Source organism: Hypomesus nipponensis, chromosome 17, assembly GCF_054491055.1.
Source record: "Hypomesus nipponensis isolate SF chromosome 17, ASM5449105v1, whole genome shotgun sequence".
Classification (NCBI taxonomy): domain Eukaryota; kingdom Metazoa; phylum Chordata; class Actinopteri; order Osmeriformes; family Osmeridae; genus Hypomesus; species Hypomesus nipponensis.
The window spans coordinates 22297869-22317500 of record NC_140377.1 but is presented as its reverse complement, the minus strand read 5'-3'; the positions used below and the strand labels follow the sequence as shown (position 1 = coordinate 22317500).

General features: G+C 53.7%; 1 protein-coding gene across 2 annotated transcripts in view; it reads left to right on the top strand.

Annotated features, from left to right (window-relative positions):
- LOC146254091 (retinoic acid receptor alpha-A-like) overlaps positions 1-18769 on the top strand; it is a 30200-nt gene extending 11431 nt beyond the window's left edge. For both annotated transcript variants that reach the window (XM_084677457.1, XM_084677456.1), the window contains exons 2-8: positions 10410-10558; positions 11698-11839; positions 13046-13212; positions 13310-13486; positions 13814-14018; positions 15386-15544; positions 16025-18769. In XM_084677457.1, coding sequence (XP_084533583.1) covers positions 10410-10558; positions 11698-11839; positions 13046-13212; positions 13310-13486; positions 13814-14018; positions 15386-15544; positions 16025-16242 — 1217 coding nt within the window. In that variant the 3' untranslated portion in view covers positions 16243-18769. The remainder of the gene's footprint in view (positions 1-10409; positions 10559-11697; positions 11840-13045; positions 13213-13309; positions 13487-13813; positions 14019-15385; positions 15545-16024) is intronic.
- The last annotated feature ends 863 nt before the right edge of the window (positions 18770-19632 follow it).

Here is a 19632-nt window from a genome sequence, read left to right as displayed (position 1 = left end):
AGGCTGCTCATTTTGACTGTTTTACTAGTTTAATAGAGTGTACCTCCATCCAACAAGAACGGTCAATTAAACATTCAATCCTCAGTATGATTTAATTAAACACGTTTTAGTAGCCTACTCGGATGAATTCCGTGCACATTTGCAACGGTAAGTAAAGTGGGCCGTTTGTCTCTCGTTTATAGAGCACCTCTCCGCATATCGTCTCTCCCCGTCCCCGGTTACCGTCCTCACAGCCGCGCGCAGACGTGACGAGGGTCCCGTTCCGCTTGGTCACGTGGAGGGTAGTGTTAGGGTCATGTCAACAAGGCTAAGCTTGTGTAAGCCCCGATGGAAGGGTGGTGGTCACTAGCGACCAGCTCCTCTCTCTGGGAGATGTTCTGGGTAGATCAGAGGATTGAGAAGGGGGTCAGGGGTCAGGCAAGTACTCTAGGGGCAGTTACCCACCCCCTTCCTAGCCCGGTCATATGGACCAGGAGAAGATTAGACTGCTATCCACTCAGTAAAATGTATACTAGGTCAACAGCTGGAATTATTACACCGCAAATGTCAACGATGGAGAAAAATAATTTGGCTGGGAGGGGTTGTTTACTGACCCTGTACATTCTAACCCTACGCTATTGATTTCTTTTGAATGTGTTGTGAAAAGTTACCGGTTGGTCTGGTCTCTCGGCAGTGTGTGTGAGGAACAAGGCCCTGTCAGGGGAGGGGAGGTGTTCTCCAGAGAAGTAGTCCTCTCTCTAGCCCTCCTACAGATGAGATGGTTGGGTTGAGGTGAGGTGAGATGAGTAGGGTTGTGGTAGGGTTGGGGTAGGGTAGGCAGTGTACCAAGACAGACTCCAGAAATCCTGTCCCCTTCCACTCCCAGGCCATTGGAGACACTTACAGAATGTGTCTCCGATTGCCTCGTAAGCTGTCACTTTGAGTTGTACTTTCTTACTTTGAGAAAAGTATTTGTTCATGTCTTCCAGTTGAGCTCATGTGGGTTTAGTAAACAGAATGTGTCTAAACACATTACTACCTCAGCCTCTAACGCCATGCTTGTTCGCGGTCAGCTATTGGAGGGGGGAGAGGGGGCTGGGCCTGGCTCTGGAGGGGGGAGAGAGGGCTGGGCCTGGCTCTGGAGGGGAGAGGGGGCTGGGCCTGGCTCTGGAGGGGGGAGGGGGCTGGGCCTGGCTCTGGAGGGGGGAGAGAGGGCTGGGCCTGGCTCTGGAGGGGAGAGAGAGGGGGCTGGGCCTGGCTCTGGAGGGGAGAGAGAGGGGGCTGGGCCTGGCTCTGGAGGGGAGAGAGGGGGGTGGGCCTGGCTCTGGAGGGGAGAGGGGGGGGCTGGGCCTGGCTCTGGAGGGGGGAGAGAGGGGGCTGGGCCTGGCTCTGGAGGGGGGAGAGGGGGCTGGGCCTGGCTCTGGAGGGGAGAGAGGGGGCTGGGCCTGGCTCTGGAGGGGGGAGAGAGGGCTGGGCCTGGCTCTGGAGGGGAGAGAGGGGGCTGGGCCTGGCTCTGGAGGGGAGAGAGGGGGCTGGGCCTGGCTCTGGAGGGGGGAGAGAGGGCTGGGCCTGGCTCTGGAGGGGAGAGAGGGGGGTGGGCCTGGCTCTGGAGGGGAGAGAGGGGGCTGGGCCTGGCTCTGGAGGGGGGAGAGAGGGGGCTGGGCCTGGCTCTGGAGGGGAGAGGGGGGGGCTGGGCCTGGCTCTGGAGGGGGGAGAGGGGGGTGGGCCTGGCTCTGGAGGGGGTTGGGCCTGGCTCTGGAGGGGGGAGAGAGGGGGCTGGGCCTGGCTCTGGAGGGGAGAGAGGGGGCTGGGCCTGGCTCTGGAGGGGGGAGAGGGGGGTGGGCCTGGCTCTGGAGGGGGTTGGGCCTGGCTCTGGAGGGGGGAGAGAGGGGGCTGGGCCTGGCTCTGGAGGGGAGAGAGGGGGCTGGGCCTGGCTCTGGAGGGGGGAGAGAGGGGGCTGGGCCTGGCTCTGGAGGGGGGAGAGAGGGGGCTGGGCCTGGCTCTGGAGGGGGGAGAGGGGGCTGGGCCTGGCTCTGGAGGGGCGAGAGAGGGCTGGGCCTGGCTCTGGAGGGGCGAGAGAGGGCTGGGCCTGGCTCTGGAGGGGGGAGAGGGGGCTGGGCCTGGCTCTGGAGGGGCGAGAGAGGGCTGGGCCTGGCTCTGGAGGGGCGAGAGAGGGCTGGGCCTGGCTCTGGAGGGGAGAGGGGGGGGCTGGGCCTGGCTCTGGAGGGGGGAGAGGGGGCTGGGCCTGGCTCTGGAGGGGAGACAGGGGGCTGGGCCTGGCTCTGGAGGGGGGAGAGGGGGCTGGGCCTGGCTCTGGAGGGGGGAGAGGGGGCTGGGCCTGGCTCTGGAGGGGGGAGAGGGGGCTGGGCCTGGCTCTGGAGGGGGGAGAGAGTGGGCTAGGCCTGGCTCTGGAGGGGGGAGAGAGTGGGCTAGGCCTGGCTCTGGAGGGGGGAGAGAGGGGGCTAGGCCTGGCTCTGGAGGGGGGAGAGAGGGCTGGGCCTGGCTCTGGAGGGGAGAGAGGGGGCTGGGCCTGGCTCTGGAGGGGGGAGAGGGGGCTGGGCCTGGCTCTGGAGGGGAGAGAGGGGGCTGGGCCTGGCTCTGGAGGGGGGAGAGGGGGCTGGGCCTGGCTCTGGAGGGGGGAGAGGGGGCTGGGCCTGGCTCTGGAGGGGAGAGAGAGGGGGCTGGGCCTGGCTCTGGAGGGGAGAGGGGGGGCTGGGCCTGGCTCTGGAGGGGAGAGGGGGGGCTGGGCTGTGATTGAGCTGCTCTATTTGTGCTGCACTAAGGAGGATTTGAAAGGTGGCGTGCCCAAGGCGTTCAGGTGATTCCTGGACCCAAGATACATCTGCCAAAGCTTGTGGTTCTACTACAATTCTAGTATGATCTGACTGTGGTGCTGGTGGTGTTCTGCTGCGGTTCTGTGGAGGTTCTGCTTGTGGTCTACTGTAGACTAGGGTGGTTCTATGGCCCTAGTTCTCGAAGAGGCTGGTTCTACTGTGGTTCTAGACTAGGCTGGTTCTACTGTGGTTCTTGACTAGGCTGGTTCTACTGTGGTTCTTGACTAGGCTGGTTCTACTGTGGTTCTTGACTAGGCTGGTTCTACTGTGGCCCTGCTACTACAGTATATGGGGGGAGGTGTGGAGGAGGAGGGGGAGGAGGGGGGAGGTGTGGAGGGAGAGGAGGAGGAGGGTGGAGGTGTGGAGGGAGAGGAGGAGGAGGGGGGAGGTGTGGAGGAAGAGGGGGAGGGGAGGTGTGGAAGGAGAGGAGGAGGAGGGGGGAGGTGTGGAGGAGGAGGGGGAGGGGAGGTGTGGAGGGAGAGGAGGAGGAGGGGGGAGGTGTGGAGGAGGAGGGGGAGGAGGGGGGAGGTGTGGAGGGAGAGGAGGGGGAGGGGGGAGGTGTGGAGGGGGAGGAGGGGGGAGGTGTGGAGGGAGAGGAGGGGGAGGGGGGAGGTGTGGAGGAGGAGGGGGAGGAGGGGGGAGGTGTGGAGGAGGAGGGGGAGGAGGGGGAGGTGTGGAGGGAGAGGAGGGGGAGGGGGGAGGTGTGGAGGAGGAGGGGGGAGGTGTGGAGGGAGAGGAGGGGGAGGGGGGAGGTGTGGAGGAGGAGGGGGAGGGGAGGTGTGGAGGGAGAGGAGGGGGAGGGGAGGTGGGAGGAGCTGGCTGTCTCGTCTCGTCCAGGTTGTTAAACACCAGGGGAGTGAGGGACAGAGGGAGGACCAGAGGGGAACACTCGTAAACGGGCGTCATAAAGAACTGGGGGGACCAGGAAGGGGGTTGGGGACCAGGAAATGACATCGCCCACATCCTACTAATATCAGCAGGACCTGGGAACGCTAGGCGCTGACTCTCAACAAGCAGGCGTCGTGTGAACCACCGCCCCCTCCGCCTGCCCTGGGCTCACTATGCAGATGAGCTTCTGAATGGGGCTGTGGATTAAATCATTAGCCTAATGAGCTAACTGCTCTCTTCCTCTCTCCATCCCTCTCCCGATCCTCTGCGTTTGTGTGTGAGTGTCAGATGTGGGAGGGAGCCATTAGGGCCAGATGAGATGAAAGTGAGCTGTGTGTGTGTGTGTGTGTGTGTGTGTGTGGCCGCGTGTGTGTGTGTGTGTGCCTCAGAGGAGAGAGGAGAGAACCGCTAGCTCTTAGCGTGAGGGATTAAGGAGACCGATGTGTCTCCAGAGACCTATATCATAATGACGACCGTCACCTTTCACAGTCAGCCACAGTGTTCACAACTCTCCTCAAGAAGCACACACCCTCAGACACTGACACATGCACACACACAAAGACACAGACACTGACACACACACAGACACAGACACTGACACACACACACGCACACACACTGACACACACACACACACACACACACACACACACACAGTCTCTGCCCCTGGGCTGTGGAGCAGTCTGTTCGTACTGTGTGTCACTAGAATGACCAGAGAGAGAAAGGGGTCGAAGTTCAAACTGCAGTAGAGAGAGTGTAAACAGATCCAGACCTTCCTCCTGCTAGATAACAACCCCCTTCCCTCCCTCCCTCTCTCCCCTCCCTCCCTCTCTCCCCTCCCTCCCTCTCTCCCTCCTTCTCTCCCCCAGTCTCTCCTTCCTCTCCCTTCTCTCCTCTCCCCCTCTCCCCCCTCCCTCCCTCTCTCCCTCCTTCTCTCCCCCAGTCTCTCCTTCCTCTCCCTTCTCTCCTCTCCCCCTCTCCTCCTCTCCCCTACATTCTCGCTCAGCAAGTTAACCTCTGGCCCACTTGGAGTACCCCTCCCTTCTACACTACCTCCTTTTTTCTGACTGTCTGCCCCCCCCCCCCCCACACACACACACACACATTCCTCTGTCCCCTCCCCCCCACCCACACCCATTCCTCTGTCCCCTCCCCCCTCCCCCTCCAGCCAGCCTCCTGCCTCTCTCAGCAGCATGCTACACTCAGCAGGGGGGCATCAATACACCTGCTGATTGTGTGTACCATGCCCCCTGAAACACACACACACACGTGACACACACGTGACACACACGTGACACACACCCACACACACACACGTGAGACCCACACGTGACACACACAGCACAGAAACACTGACATACTTAAGACACCCGCTCCCCCCCCCTCTAACTCCCTCTCTCTCCCAGTCCCAGGTCAATGCTTATCTCCCTCGCCCCTTGCGTCCCTCCCTTCATCTCAGTACACAGATAATCTCATTACTGGTGTAGATCATCTGCTGAAGCCCTCCTGGTCAGTTAACTTCACCAGCTGGAGCTTAGTCCTTCCTAGCCCCGCCCTGACAGGTTACATTGACATTACATTTAGGTTGAGGTCGACCAATGGAGCGGGCTTGTTTAGTTGGTGGATTCCCTCTTAGCTCCGCCCTGATTGGTTGAGGTCGACCAATGGAGCGGGCTTGTTTTGTCTTCTTCCGGGTGTGGCTTGCGGTGGCATTCCACTGCTCAGTACTGTACCGGCCGAACTCTTGGTACCGGGCGCTTTGCTTTCACACTGCAGAACTGTACCCCCTTCAATGTAGCTGGTCGTCATGGCAACGGAGGTGCGACACTGCTCTTGCCGGAACCTTCCGTCAGCAACAGAGGACATCTGTACCTCAGCAGGCGCGGGCTTCCGGGGCAGCATTTGATCGACCACCAGTCCAGTGAATAGAATAAAGTTGACATCAGCTGTTATAGACACTGGCTGCTGTAATAAACCTAACTGGTGGCTATTTAAAAATGGCCGATTTGTGCTTCGTGTCACGAGTCACAATGCCCCTTTGACCCATCATCAGTAGTCTGCAGTGTTCACATATCGTTTGGGATCTCCTGGGATGTAGCGGAAAAGCACCCTTGGGTTCTAGCTTTCTTAGTTAAGGACTTTTCAAAGGCTCTCTTTCTATTTTGGTCTTCCTCTGTAGCAGTCTTCCCCTCCCTCCCTCCCTCCTCCCTCTCTTCCTGTCTTCTCTCTGTCCCGGGGGAGTCCTCCCAAAAGGGCCTGGGTGGAAGCGAAGGAGGAGATCACAGAGAGGAGGGAGGGGAGAGGAGGAGTGCTTAGCGGGATGGTCTGAAGAGATTATTGAGTCCATTGTTCACTGAGCTCCGCAGAGAGCTAGAGGGAGAGAGAGAGAGAGAGAGAGAGGGAGGGAAGGAGGGAGGGAAAGCAATGTTTGCTTACTCTGCTGCCGTCTCTATGCCTGTGACACAGTAACCTAGTCTGTCACCCTCCCTCCCTCCTCCCTCACCCCCTCCCTGGCTCTCTCTCTCCTCCGCCCCTGCTCCCCCTCCCTGGCTCTCTCTCTCCTCCGCCCCTGCTCCCCCTCCCTGGTCAAGCTTCAAGGAGCAGACTGAGAGTGTAGCCTACTTCTCTGGTAGACTTCAGGAGAAGCTGGCGTCCAGGGATCTTCACCCTCAGACCAGGCCTGGAGAGCCACGGCTCGTCTGCCAGGAGGCCCTGACGGAACAGCCGGCCCTGACGGAACAGCCGGCCCTGACGGAACAGCCGGCCCTGACGGAACAGCCGGCCCTGAGGCCCAAGTCTGAGGCCCGCACTGCCTCAGACTGTAACGCTTTATTCGTTTAGCTGACTCTTTGATCCAAAGAGATCCAAACCATGCATGTCGAGAACCCAGCAGAGACAGGATCAGGAGGGCATCGTTTCACACAGCTGTGATTAAATCTTTCTGATCTGTGGGAGGGCAGGAGGTATTACGAAAGCACAAAGTGGCCTGCTGCACGCGGCCCAAATCTAATCTGAGTGTGTCTTCCCAGAAGGCCAGTGGTTCGCTCTGTAGAGGGCTCTGTTACTACGCTGGATTACGCTCTAATCCACAAACAGACCTGCGGGAGCAGAGAGCGCTCGCCAAACCGCCCCTCACGGTCCGTACGCGTGGCCGTTCAGGGCAGCGGTCAGAGTGGAGCCGAGCCGCGGTTTGGACGGGTACCCTCAGTCTCTCCGAAGCAGCGCAGCGTGTTTTGGAGATGTGTCTGCTTTGCTCGCAAGGCACGTCCAGGCAGTGTCCCTGTGTGACCCTGCTGACATCACCTGACCTTTCAGAACATTCCGGACGGGAACAGCAGTTCTGGTGTTACCCGGCACACGTGCGGAGTCAGATCACTTCCCCCCCAGTCCACCAAAAGGAGGCCTGGACCTGGGGGTCAGGAGGGTCACACACCTCCCCTAACCTCTCTGCTGTGTGTGTGTGTGTGTGTACAGTATCTGTGTGTGTGTGAGCTCCCAGTTTCAGGCCAATGACTCATAGTGACAGTACGAGCTGATCTGTGACCTGATCTTCTCCTGTCAGCTGTCTGCCTCATCCTGCTGCTCCATGCCTCGCACTCGCTGACCCTCTCACACACACACACACACACACACACACACACACCCTCTCTCTCCCCCTCTATCTGCACCTCTGTCTACCCTCCACCCTCTCTCTCTCATCCAACGCAGAAGAGAGTATGGCCAGTGACCTCCGTCTGTCACACGAGTGTTTGAGGGTGTTCTCACTAGGGTAGTGTCCAGCGTGTGGGACCACTGTGTGTTTCTAGTGAGTGTGTATGTGGACACATGGCTGTGTGTTTCTAGTGAGTGCTGTGTGCTTCTATAATCTTCTCCAGTTAGTGTTTCTCTGTTTTGTTTGCTCACTGACTTGGGCATACACACAGGAGCACATACACACAGAGAGACACACACTGACACACTCACACATGCACCCACCCCCCCCTTTCTAGATGTTTCCACTCCCACTTATCTGCTTTTCTCACTCCCTCCTCACTTTTTCACTCTATTACACACACACCCATTACACACTTCGCTTCTACACACACACTACACACTGTGTGTGTGTGTGTGTGTGTGTGTGTGTGTAGAAGCGCAGATGAATGTGTCAGATTGGGTGTTTGTATATTTTGTGTGTTTGTATAATTTGTGTATGTGTGTCACACACAATATACAAACACCCAATCTGACACATTCATCTGCGCTTCTACACACACATTATACACCTTTCTGCTACACGCATACACACACACACACAAACGACACCCTTTTCTTCTACAAACAGACACATACACCATTCTGACACATGCATCTTTGCTTCCAGCACACCATCTGACACATGCACACACCCCATTTCTCCCACTTATACGTACTCACCTATCTCTCCCCCGCATGCACAATCACACACACACACCCCTTTCTCACACACACTCCCCACCAGTGTGTGCTAGCTGTACAGCGGCGTTGGGGGTGTTTGTGTACCAGGTGTCAGGTGTGGGGGGGGGGGGGGGTTTCTGGTGTTGGAAAACCTTCTCATCAATTCATTTTCTAGAACTTAGAAAGGAGCCCTGCGGTGCAGGAGAGGGACTGTATGTGAGTGTGTGTGTGAGGTGGAGGAGGGTTAAAGGCAGGGATTCACAGCACAGAGTTTGTTAGTTTGACTCGTGTCACTCATGTTTCTGTCTATTTTTGTATTTGTTTTGTCAGAGTTCGGGTGAAATGCAGATGAAATAAGATTGAGTGTGTGTGTGTGTGTGTGGGGGGGGGGGGGGTGTTAGGTTTGCTCCTTGCTGTGTCACCCCAACAGCATGACCCATCTGTCAGTTGCAGGTTAAACTGCCACCGCAAGGTCGCAGGTCAGATCTCAAGGTGGCGAGGTCAACACAGGCAAACCAGACAGGTCAACAGCACCCCAGGGGCAGGATGGGAAATATGAGAACCATTTCACACGCCCCCCCCCCCCCCCCCTCTTTTCTCCTCGTACCAGCAAGCTAGCTGTAGCTGCCTAGAGGCTAGCCTACAAGCAAGCTAGCAGTAGCTGCCTAGAAGCTAGCCTACCAGCAAGCTAGCAGTAGCTGCCTAGAGGCTAGCCTACCAGCAAGCTAGCAGTAGCTGCCTAAAGGCTAGCCTACCAGCAAGCTAGCTGTAGCTGCCTAGAGGCTAGTCTACCAGCAAGCTAGCAGTAGCTGCCTAGAGGCTAGCCTACCAGCAAGCTAGCTGTAGCTGCCTAGAGGCTAGCCTACCAGCAAGCTAGCAGTAGCTGCCTAGAGGCTAGCCTACCAGCAAGCTAGCAGTAGCTGCCTAGAGGCTAGCCTACCAGCAAGCTAGCAGTAGCTGCCTAGAGGCTAGTCTACCAGCAAGCTAGCAGTAGCTGCCTAGAGGCTAGCCTACCAGCCAAGACAGATTTAGCTGCCTAGAGGCTAGTCTACCAGCCAAGACAGATTTAGCTCAGGTACCTGGAACGGAACGAAGAAGTGGGTTAAGCTGGCTTCCATGCCATAACCCACAACCCCTGAGCTGCTATCCAGGGTTACTGTAGTGGTGCGGGGGAGGGGCTGGCCCGGGGCACTTGTCATCAGTCAGACTAAACAGACGCAGTAGTGAGTTTTTCTGGGAGTTTCCTTGTCTTCCTTGAGGGTTTAGGTTGGTTGAGGGGCAGTTCTATGGGTTTATGTGAAGCCCTCTGTGACATTGCTTGCGTGTAAAAAGGGCTATACAAAGACATTTAGATTTGAGGAAGGGAGGGAGAGCCTGTGGTGTCTGGACCAAGGTAGGCAGATTATCATTGCATGTGGACCATTCCAGCCTGGTCTCCCGTCTCTGTATCACGCTGTATCCAGATTTGGGTCCGTGCCTTCTGAAGGATGCTGGGGGTTTTCCCTGGCTGGGGTGTCCTGGATACTAGGGCCAGCCACTGTCAACCGTCATGGTGGAGAGATGGAGGAGAGCCGTCAAAAAGAGGTCAGACAGTGCTCTAGGTAGGGATCAACAGCGAGGTGCGACACAGACAGACAGAGAGAGAGATAACATATGGAGAGAGAAAGGTAGAGAAGGGGTGGAGAGAGAGAGGGAGAGAGGGGGGTGGAGAGAGAGAAGGGATGGAGAGAGGGAGAGACAGTTGGTAAAGAGATGGAGAAAAAGCAGCAGGTGAGACTCTGAAAGCGGATGGTTACTGCTTAGTGTGTTAGTGTGTGAGTCCATCTGCTTGTTTACTGCTGCTCAGTGTCTAGGAGTGTGTGTGTGTGTGTGTGTGTTTGTGTGTGTGTGTGTGTGTGTGTCCAAGCAGAGAGCAGGTCAGCAGAGGCCTCTCTCCCAGGGGATTGTGGGTGTTTCCTATAGAGAGCAGCTCTGCAGGGGGTCGACAGCAGCAACATCTGCTGTCTCTCTGCCTGTCTCTCTGCCCGTTTCTCTGCCTGTCTCTCTCTCTCTTTCTGTCTCTCTCTCTCTTCTTTCTCTCTGTTTCTCTCCTCTCTCTCTCCCTCTGCGTCTCTGTCTATACAGAAGTAAGTCTCACACGTTCAGGCGTGTTGTCTCTAGTTATGCTCCGTGTTGTCAACGATCAGCAGGTCTCACGAGACCGGACACTGGATCGACAACTGTTTATATCGTTTATCAATGTCCACTAACCCCTCTCTCCCCTCTCTCTCCCCTCCCCCCCCTCCCTCTGTGCAGCTTTAGAGACCCAGAGCAGCAGTTCGGAGGAGCTTGTCCCCAGCCCCCCCTCTCCTCCCGCCCCTCCCAGGATCTACAAGCCCTGCTTCGTGTGCCAGGACAAGTCCTCAGGATACCACTATGGCGTCAGCGCCTGCGAGGGCTGCAAGGTGACCACACACACACACACACACACACACACACACACGCACACACCTAAACATGCCCAGAACACTGACCCCCCCCCCCCCACACACACACACACACACACACACACACACACACACACACACACACACACACACACACACACGCACACCTAAACATGCCCAGAACACTGACCCCCCCCCCCACACACACACACACACACACACACACACCTAAACATGCCCAGAACACTGACCCCCCCCCCCACACACACACACACACACACACACCTAAACATGCCCAGAACACTGACCCCCCCCCCCCACACACACACACACACACCTAAAAATGCCCAGAACACTGACCCCCCCCCCCACACACACACACACACACACAGTTACTGCCCAAAGGAACACACACACACAGTTACTGCCCACAGGAACACACACACACAGTTACTGCCCACAGGAACACACACACACAGTTACTGCCCACAGGAACACACACACAGTTACTGCCCAAAGGAACACACAGTTACTGCCCGCAGGAACAAAAACCCTCATGTCCTCTCAGATCACTTGGCGGGATTGGGAAGGGGAGTTGAAGGCGTGCGAGGCGTAGAAGGCGTGTTTTTACTTGTTGTGGCACTCTGTGTTTTTGATCACGTTTGAAAACAGCCCAGAGGCGCAATGCATGTCTTTTCTACATAATCCTCCTGATATTGAGAACAGACTAGTGACTATGTCCTGGGTAGAATCTCAAAGATCTGTCAGTGGTACTTTAATTGTCGACAGAGAAACACGGTCACACACACACAGTCACACACACACACACACGGACACACACACACACACACACACAGTCACACACACACACGGTCACACACTCCCTGCGGCAGGGCGCACAAACGCACACTCTAGAGAGAGAAAGAGAGATATATTCTCTCCTGCCTTAACCAACAATTCTTAAACCTTTATAATAAAAGATGACCCAGCAGGGGCTGGTTGGTACTAATATTGGTGAGTTGATGCCCACTCAGCATGGTCTAGCTAGCCTATCAAGCCGGAAGGACACACACACACGACACACACACAACACGAGCAGTGAGCGTGTGAGGAGGAGAGCTGTCCTAACTGTGTGTGTGTGTGTGTGTTGCTGTCAGGGGTTCTTCAGGAGAAGCATCCAGAAGAACATGGTGTACACGTGTCACCGGGAGAAGAGCTGTGTGATCAACAAGGTGACCAGGAACCGCTGCCAGTACTGCAGGCTGCAGATGTGTCTGGAGGTCGGCATGTCCAAGGAGTGTGAGTCTACACCCCGGGTCATGCCACGCACACACATTCAGTTTACACACTGTGTCATGCCACACACACTCAGTCTACACCCCGGGTCATGCCACGCACACGCACACTCAGTCTACACCCCGGGTCATGCCACACACACACACTCAGTCTACACCCCGGGTCATGACACACACACACACTCAGTCTACACCCCGGGTCATGCCACACACACTCAGTCCCTAACTCATTCCCTCACACTCACTCAGTCACACCTGACTGACGGTCTGACTGGCTGACTCATGCCAGTGCATTTTCTCACCATGATTGTCTCTCTGTTCCTTATGTATCATGTGTGTGTGTGTGTGTGTGTGTGTGTGTGTGTATCTGTGTGTGTGTATGGCGGTCTTTTACCGTGTGAGTGTGTGTGTGTTACACGGCTCCCTTAAGGGCCTAGCCTGTCAACATGGGCCAGGAAAACAGAATCTAATGAAGCCATTAAAGAACTATTAGCCCTGCACTGCAATCATTCATGGCACACACCACACACACCACACACACCACACACACCAAACACACCAAACACACCCTGTGGGAAAACAGTGTGACAAAAACAGCATAAGAAACAAAGAAATATGAAAGAATTTATGATGATTATTAGTCATTTTCTAGAAGACTTTAAGGAATGCTGTGTGTCTGTGTGTGTGTGTTCTGGAGCATGTGTGCAAGTGAGTGCGAGTGTGTATGTGTGTGTGTGTGTGGATGTAGGTGGTGTGTGTGCGCGTGTATATAGGAGGGGCGCGTGTGTGTAGGAGGGGTGTGTATTGTGCTGCAAGGGATGTGGGAAGTTGTTTTGTCTTTAGATGCATAGTCTCTTTGCTTTCTCACACTTGAACACTGAAATTCTCTCATTCATGTCACTTTTATTCTCATGAGAACACACACACACACACACTCCAGTCTCTCTTTATGTGATGCGAGGGTCTCTCCTCGCTCTGAAACCACCAGGATGTGTCAGGGTTCATCATCAGCATCAGTGTCTCCATCTAGTGGCTGGTGGTTGTACTCCAGGGTCCTCACTGGCTCTCCTGTCCTCCCTCCCTCCCTCCCTCCCTCCCTCCCTCCCTCCCTCCCTCCCTCCCTCCCTCCCTCCCTCCCCTCCCCTCCCCTCCCCTCCCCTCCCTCCCTCCCTCCCTCCCTCCCTCCCCTCCCCTCCCCTCCCTCTTTCAGCTGTGAGGAATGACAGGAACAAGAAGAAGAAGGAGGACAGGAAGGTGGTGGACCTGAGCACTGAGATCTACGTTCTCAGCCCCGACACGGAGCAGATGATTGAGCGCGTCCGTAAGGCCCACAAGGAGACCTTCCCCTCGCTCTGCCAGCTGGGCAAATACACCACTGTGAGAAACACACACACATGGCAAACACTCACTCCCTCTCACACACACACAATGACTCACTCCTTCACTCACACACACACTCTCTCTCTCTGTGTAGAACAACAGCGCGGAGCATCGCGTGGCTCTGGATGTGAATCTCTGGGACAAGTTCAGCGAGCTCTCCACCAAATGCATCATCAAGACGGTGGAGTTTGCCAAGCACCTGCCTGGCTTCACCACGCTCACCATCGCAGACCAGATTACCCTGCTGAAGGCAGCCTGCCTGGACATCCTGGTGAGACTCACACACACACACACACATGTATAGTCACACACGCGCACACACACCCTCTGGTGGAAACTGCTGTGTGTGTGAGGATATGTAGATGAAGATGTGCTTCTCCTGTTTTCCCTCCCTTCCTCGCTCCCTCCCTCCCTCGCTCCCTCCCTCGCTCCCTCCCTCCCTCGCTCCCTCCCTCGCTCCCTCCCTCGCTGTCTCGCTCCCTCCCTTCCTCGCTCCCTCCCTCCCTTCCTCGCTCCCTCCCTCCCTCCCTCCCTCGCTTCCTCCCTCGCTCCCTCCCTTCCTCGCTCCCTCCCTCCCTCCCTCCTCTCCCCCTCTCAGATCTTGCGTATCTGTACTCGCTACACCCCAGACCAGGACACCATGACCTTCTCAGATGGGCTGACCCTGAACCGGACCCAGATGCACAACGCTGGCTTCGGCCCATTGACAGACCTGGTGTTCGCCTTCGCCAACCAGCTGTTGCCCCTGGAGATGGACGATGCAGAGACCGGTCTGCTCAGCGGCATCTGCCTGCTGTGTGGAGGTACTGCAGTCTAAACAAATAGAAATATCTCTGTACAGCCCTTTATTTTACGAGCAGTGTCACCGAGGGCTTCTAGTACGCCCGTAGAAGTGTACCTGAACCAACCCAAACCCTCCAGGAAGAAAAGGAGAAACTCCCAGGAAAACTCATTCAGAAACATGTTAGAAAGCTTGTGAGGAGCAGTTGAGTGAGGACTCCCCTCCTCCAGAGAGGGTCGACAGAGAGGTGCAGACCAGAGGCTGAACATGGGACAGTACCCACTGCACTGCTCTCCTCAACACTCAGCAGTCATGTGTGTAGTTTGGACCTTCAGAATGCCTTAACACTACAACCGCCCAAACTCCATAAATGCTAGGATAGCCGTAAGTGGTTATTTTGATCACTGGGTTTCATAATCTCTTTCTCATGATAAATACCCAACTGAGAGATTGAATTCAGTTCAGACATGTTCTATTCTATTCTGCTAACATACTGATTAGCCAATTTAATTGAATTTGTTTTGTTTGTAAACAAATTAGCGAGAGCACTTGAGACCGGAAGCAAGGTTTCTTTTAAAGACAATGATAGTTACTAGGCAACCACCACCATGGGAAAGATTTACAGTAGAAATCCTGTGCGGGCAATATGACCGTGTCCAGACAAAATAGACAATATTCATATATTTTTTATTTTTTTATTTATGAAATACAGACACCTTTTGGAAAAGTCAGGTACCAACAGGATAAAAAAATGTTATTCAACAAAGTTACTGCACATATACCACATAAACATATACCACATAAACATATACCACATAAACATATACCACATAAACATATACCACATAAACATATACCACATAAACATATACCACATATACCACATAAACATATACCACATAAACATATACCACATATACCACATAAACATATACCACATAAACATATACCACATATACCACATAAACATATACCACATAAACATATACCACATAAGCATATACCACATATACCACATAAACATATACCACATATACCACATAAACATATACCACATATACCACATATACCACATAAACATATACCACATAAACATATACCACATATACCACATAAACATATACCACATAAACATATACCACATATACCACATAAACATATACCACATAAACATATACCACATATACCACATAAACATATACCACATAAACATATACCACATAAGCATATACCACATATACCACATAAGCATATACCACATATACCACATAAACATATACCACATATACCACATAAACATATACCACATATACCACATAAACATATACCACATATACCACATATACCACATAACAGTCCAAATGACTGGTGGCCGTTGCGTGTCCTTAGACCGGCAGGACCTGGAGCAGGCCGACAGGGTGGACGTCCTCCAGGAGCCGCTGCTGGAGGCCCTGAAGATCTACGTGAGGAGGAGGAGGCCACACAAGCCACACATGTTCCCCAAGATGCTGATGAAGATCACCGACCTCAGAAGCATCAGCGCCAAGGGTGAGACACACACACACACACTCACACAGAGACACACTGACACACACACACACACTCACACAGAGACACACTGACACACACACACACACTCACACAGAGACACACTGACACACACACACACTCACACAGAGACACACTGACACACACACTCACACAGAGACACACTGACACACACACACACTCACACAGAGACACACTGACACACACACTCACACAGAGACACACTGACACACACACACACACACAGAGACACACACACACACAGAGACACACTGACACACACACACACTCACACACACTCACACAGAGACACACACACACACAGAGACACACTGACACACACACACACTCACACAGAGACACAAACAGACCTGAGACACACAAACATTGCAAACACACGTTCATCACGCCCCCACCTCTCAACCACACTTTTCTCACTCCTCTCCATCCTCCCTCTCTCTCCCTCCTCTCCCCCTTCAGGGGCGGAGCGCGTGATCACGCTGAAGATGGAGATCCCAGGCTCCATGCCCCCCCTAATCCAGGAGATGCTGGAGAACTCCGAGGGCCTGGAGGGCCAGGGGGCCAGTGGGAGCAGGGGGGGCGGAGCCCCACCAGGAAGCTGCAGCCCCTCCCCTTCCCCGAGCCCCTCCCCCAGCCTTAGCTCCGCCCGCAGCAGCCCCACTCCCCCCTCCCCCTGAGCAGGGCCCAGCAGCACCACAGCGCCCTCTGTGGGCCAGACTAGGCCACTGCAGACGGCAGAGCCAGCCTACTGACTCTCTCAGAGACCCAGGCTGGGGAGGGGGTGGGGGGCCGGCCTGGGCCAGACCCGGACCAACCCAGAACCAGGACGCACCTGAGTACGTCAGGCCTTCTCGGACAGAACTCTGCCAGGCCCTGCTTCAGCACTTCTCAACTTAGACCCAGGCCGGGCCACATCCTGGGGTTAGACCCAGGATCAGGACTTTTACCTGCAGACTAGACCAGGGTCAGGACCTCTACCTGCAGACTAGACCAGGGTCAGGACCTCTACCTGCAGACTAGACCAGGGTCAGGACCTCTACATGCAGACTAGACCAGGGTCAGGACCTCTACCTGCAGACTAGACCAGGGTCAGGACTTAGCCCTGCAGACTAGACCAGGGTCAGAGCCCTCCCCGACCTCCCAGAATGCTTCACTCCCCCAGCTATCCATGGACAAGCTTCCCCTCCACACAGACCTGCTCTCCAGTACTGGGGGGCGCTGCAGGGCGGAGCTTCGAGGCTGCAGGGCGGGTGTTAGTACCCACCCAGGACCCTGGCGTGGACAGACGGATGGAGGAACTAGGACGCTGGCTGGACGTTCAGCGCACATCCTCCTAGATGTTGTCACGGACAACATTCCTACTCAATTTGACTTCTATCTTTTTCTTTCTTATGAAAGACATGAGACTATAAATTATATTATATTGAACAAGTAATGGCTGTGATTTGAACTGTCGTAGATGGAATGACACATAAAATCGTGATTTGTATTTTCAGCGTAGCCCCCCCCCCCCACACACACACCCCCACCCTGCCCCTTTGAGCTTCTGACTCATGGTTCCTCAGCCCCTCGCCAACACAACACTGCTGGAGCTGTAGTCAGTTTCGTGTAGTCAACAGCTCATGTCCCAGTTATTGGAACGAATGTTGAAGGAACACTGATGATCCCAACCCCAAGTGTTCCCCGGTCTGTGGAGGAGTGGAGCCCTGGTGAATTACCTCAGGGTGAAAGGTCGCAAAGGAAAGGCTCTCATTGGTTATCAAGAGCACCTCAGTAAACAGATTGTCCCCAGAGAGTTCTACAGCTAGTGATGGATCAACCGAAACCCGAGATGTTTGACCGCTACCGTCAGGCTTCCCACTCCTCCCCTCCTCTTTTCTCACTTCCTCCAACCACCCAGTTCCCCCTGTTTCTCCTCCCTCTCTCCTCCCTGAATAGAGGGGTGTCGCCCCTTACAGCACTGCCAACTGTGACGTGTTACCTGTCTGTACAACACCACTGCCTCCAGCTCGAGTTTCCCCCTGTCGCCATCACACTCAGACACCGTCACAACGTTCTCGACACAGCACTGCCTCTCTCCTGCATACTCCTCGATGGGGCCGTCAAAACCCCCTTCGACGGGTCGTCATTCTGTTCTCAACACCTTGTTCCTCTCCAGCACACACACACGTCGGCCCACCGTAGCAACACGGGAACAACACATCTGCCTCTATTACACCGTAGCCGTTTTTTTTTTTTAAGTAGTCGAGAATGGAACTCCCAAGTTTGAAGTCGTTTTGTTTTCGACGGTAGGACTTGAGGATGAAAATGTGAAGAGCAAACAAAGGTCCACTCTGGAGAGGATGATGTAGGATCGTTCCTCCACTCTGGAGAGGACGATGTCGGATCGTTCCTCCACTCTGGAGAGGATGATGTCGGATCGTTCCTCCACTCTGGAGAGGATGATGTCGAATCGTTCCCCCTCCGTGTTTCCAGGGGTCATGTATGCATGACCTGGAGATGGGAGATCAGTTGTCGGTTTAGATGTGAGACCTTGAGCTTGGAAAGGCACTCTGAAAGGGATCTTCACTGTGGTTGGATAAGGAGCTGCTGGGTTAGCAGCCAGCTGTACCTCTCCTCACAACACATCTGCCTCTGTTGCTACCATCACACTCACTTTACAACACCTGTGACTACCTGTAAACTACACACACACACTCTCAACCTCTTTTTCACACTTGCACACACAACACCACTGCCTCTGTCTGTGTCCTAGTGTATATCTAGTTTGGTGTATATCTAGTCTAGTGTATTTCTAGATTGGAGTATCTCTAGACTGGTGTATATTTAATATGGTGTATATCTAGTCTAGTGTATCTCTAGACTGGTGTATATCTAATCAGGTGTATATCTAGACTGATGTATCTCTAATCTGGTCTCAGATCACAGACAGGTGAGGACATTGTTGGGCAAAAGGGAGGAGTTGAGAGGATGACAGTGTTGGGGTGATAATGGTGATCTGAGACCAGGTCAGTTTGTCTGGATGCTGCTGGTAACCAGCCCCTCTGTAGGCAGTTAGGATGCACAACTCTGCCACTGCACTCCCACTAAATAATGCAATGTGACGCACAACCAGCTCTGGAGAACAAAATCAAACCGTTTTGATGATGTCAGATTATTGAGAGACAAAGAGAATAACATTTAAAAATAAATAACTTGTCTGTGTGTTTTGTAAAAGTTGTCTCTTTTTGTTGTATGAATGAGATTCCCCTATGCGTCACTTCCTGTCTATAATAATTGGTGAGTACTTGCATTTTTAAAGGTTGCTATTAAAAAGACACAGTTTAATTAGGTCAACTTGTAACTTAATCAGGCATTAAACAGGTCAGATGTAAAAAGGGTGAGAAGGATACCTCTAGGGTGGTCTGGGGGCATGGTCCCCGGGAATTTTTTTAATTACATTTTAGAGTTAAAGGCATGAACCTGGTGCACTTTCAGAGCTAAATTAAGACGCTAGATCTATGTAGAATCTGTGCTCTTGTAAACAATTATGTTCTTTTAACTATAAATAAATTGCTTGTATAGTATATAGGTATAGTACATCTTAACGAAAACACACCCATCAGTGTGCCCAGGCTGCCCTGCAAATAACCTCAGCCTTTTGATCCACCTCAGAGCCCAGCAGCGTTACTGATGAATAAGAGGCAAACTTGTTCAAATTTTCCCCCAAAAAAAACATCACCAGTTGATTATATTTGCTTACCATATTTTCCGAACTATTAAGGCGCACCGGATTATAAGGCGCACTGAATGGTCTATTCTCTCTTTTTTCATATATGAGGCACATTAAGTGAAACAAAAGTCAGATAAGTCAGTCAAACTTTATTAAACGTGTTCACAATAACTCAACAGTTTTTTTTTTACGTGTTACAACTGAACAGTCTGATACCGCCATTTATTTACAATGTAATCTTATGGTGAAGCACAGTATGTTTTACTCCCTGACTACGGTAGCCGTAATGCCAGATTATAAATCTGTAGTTTTTTGAGAAAATTAAAGGCTTTTAAGTGCGCCTTATAGTCCGGAA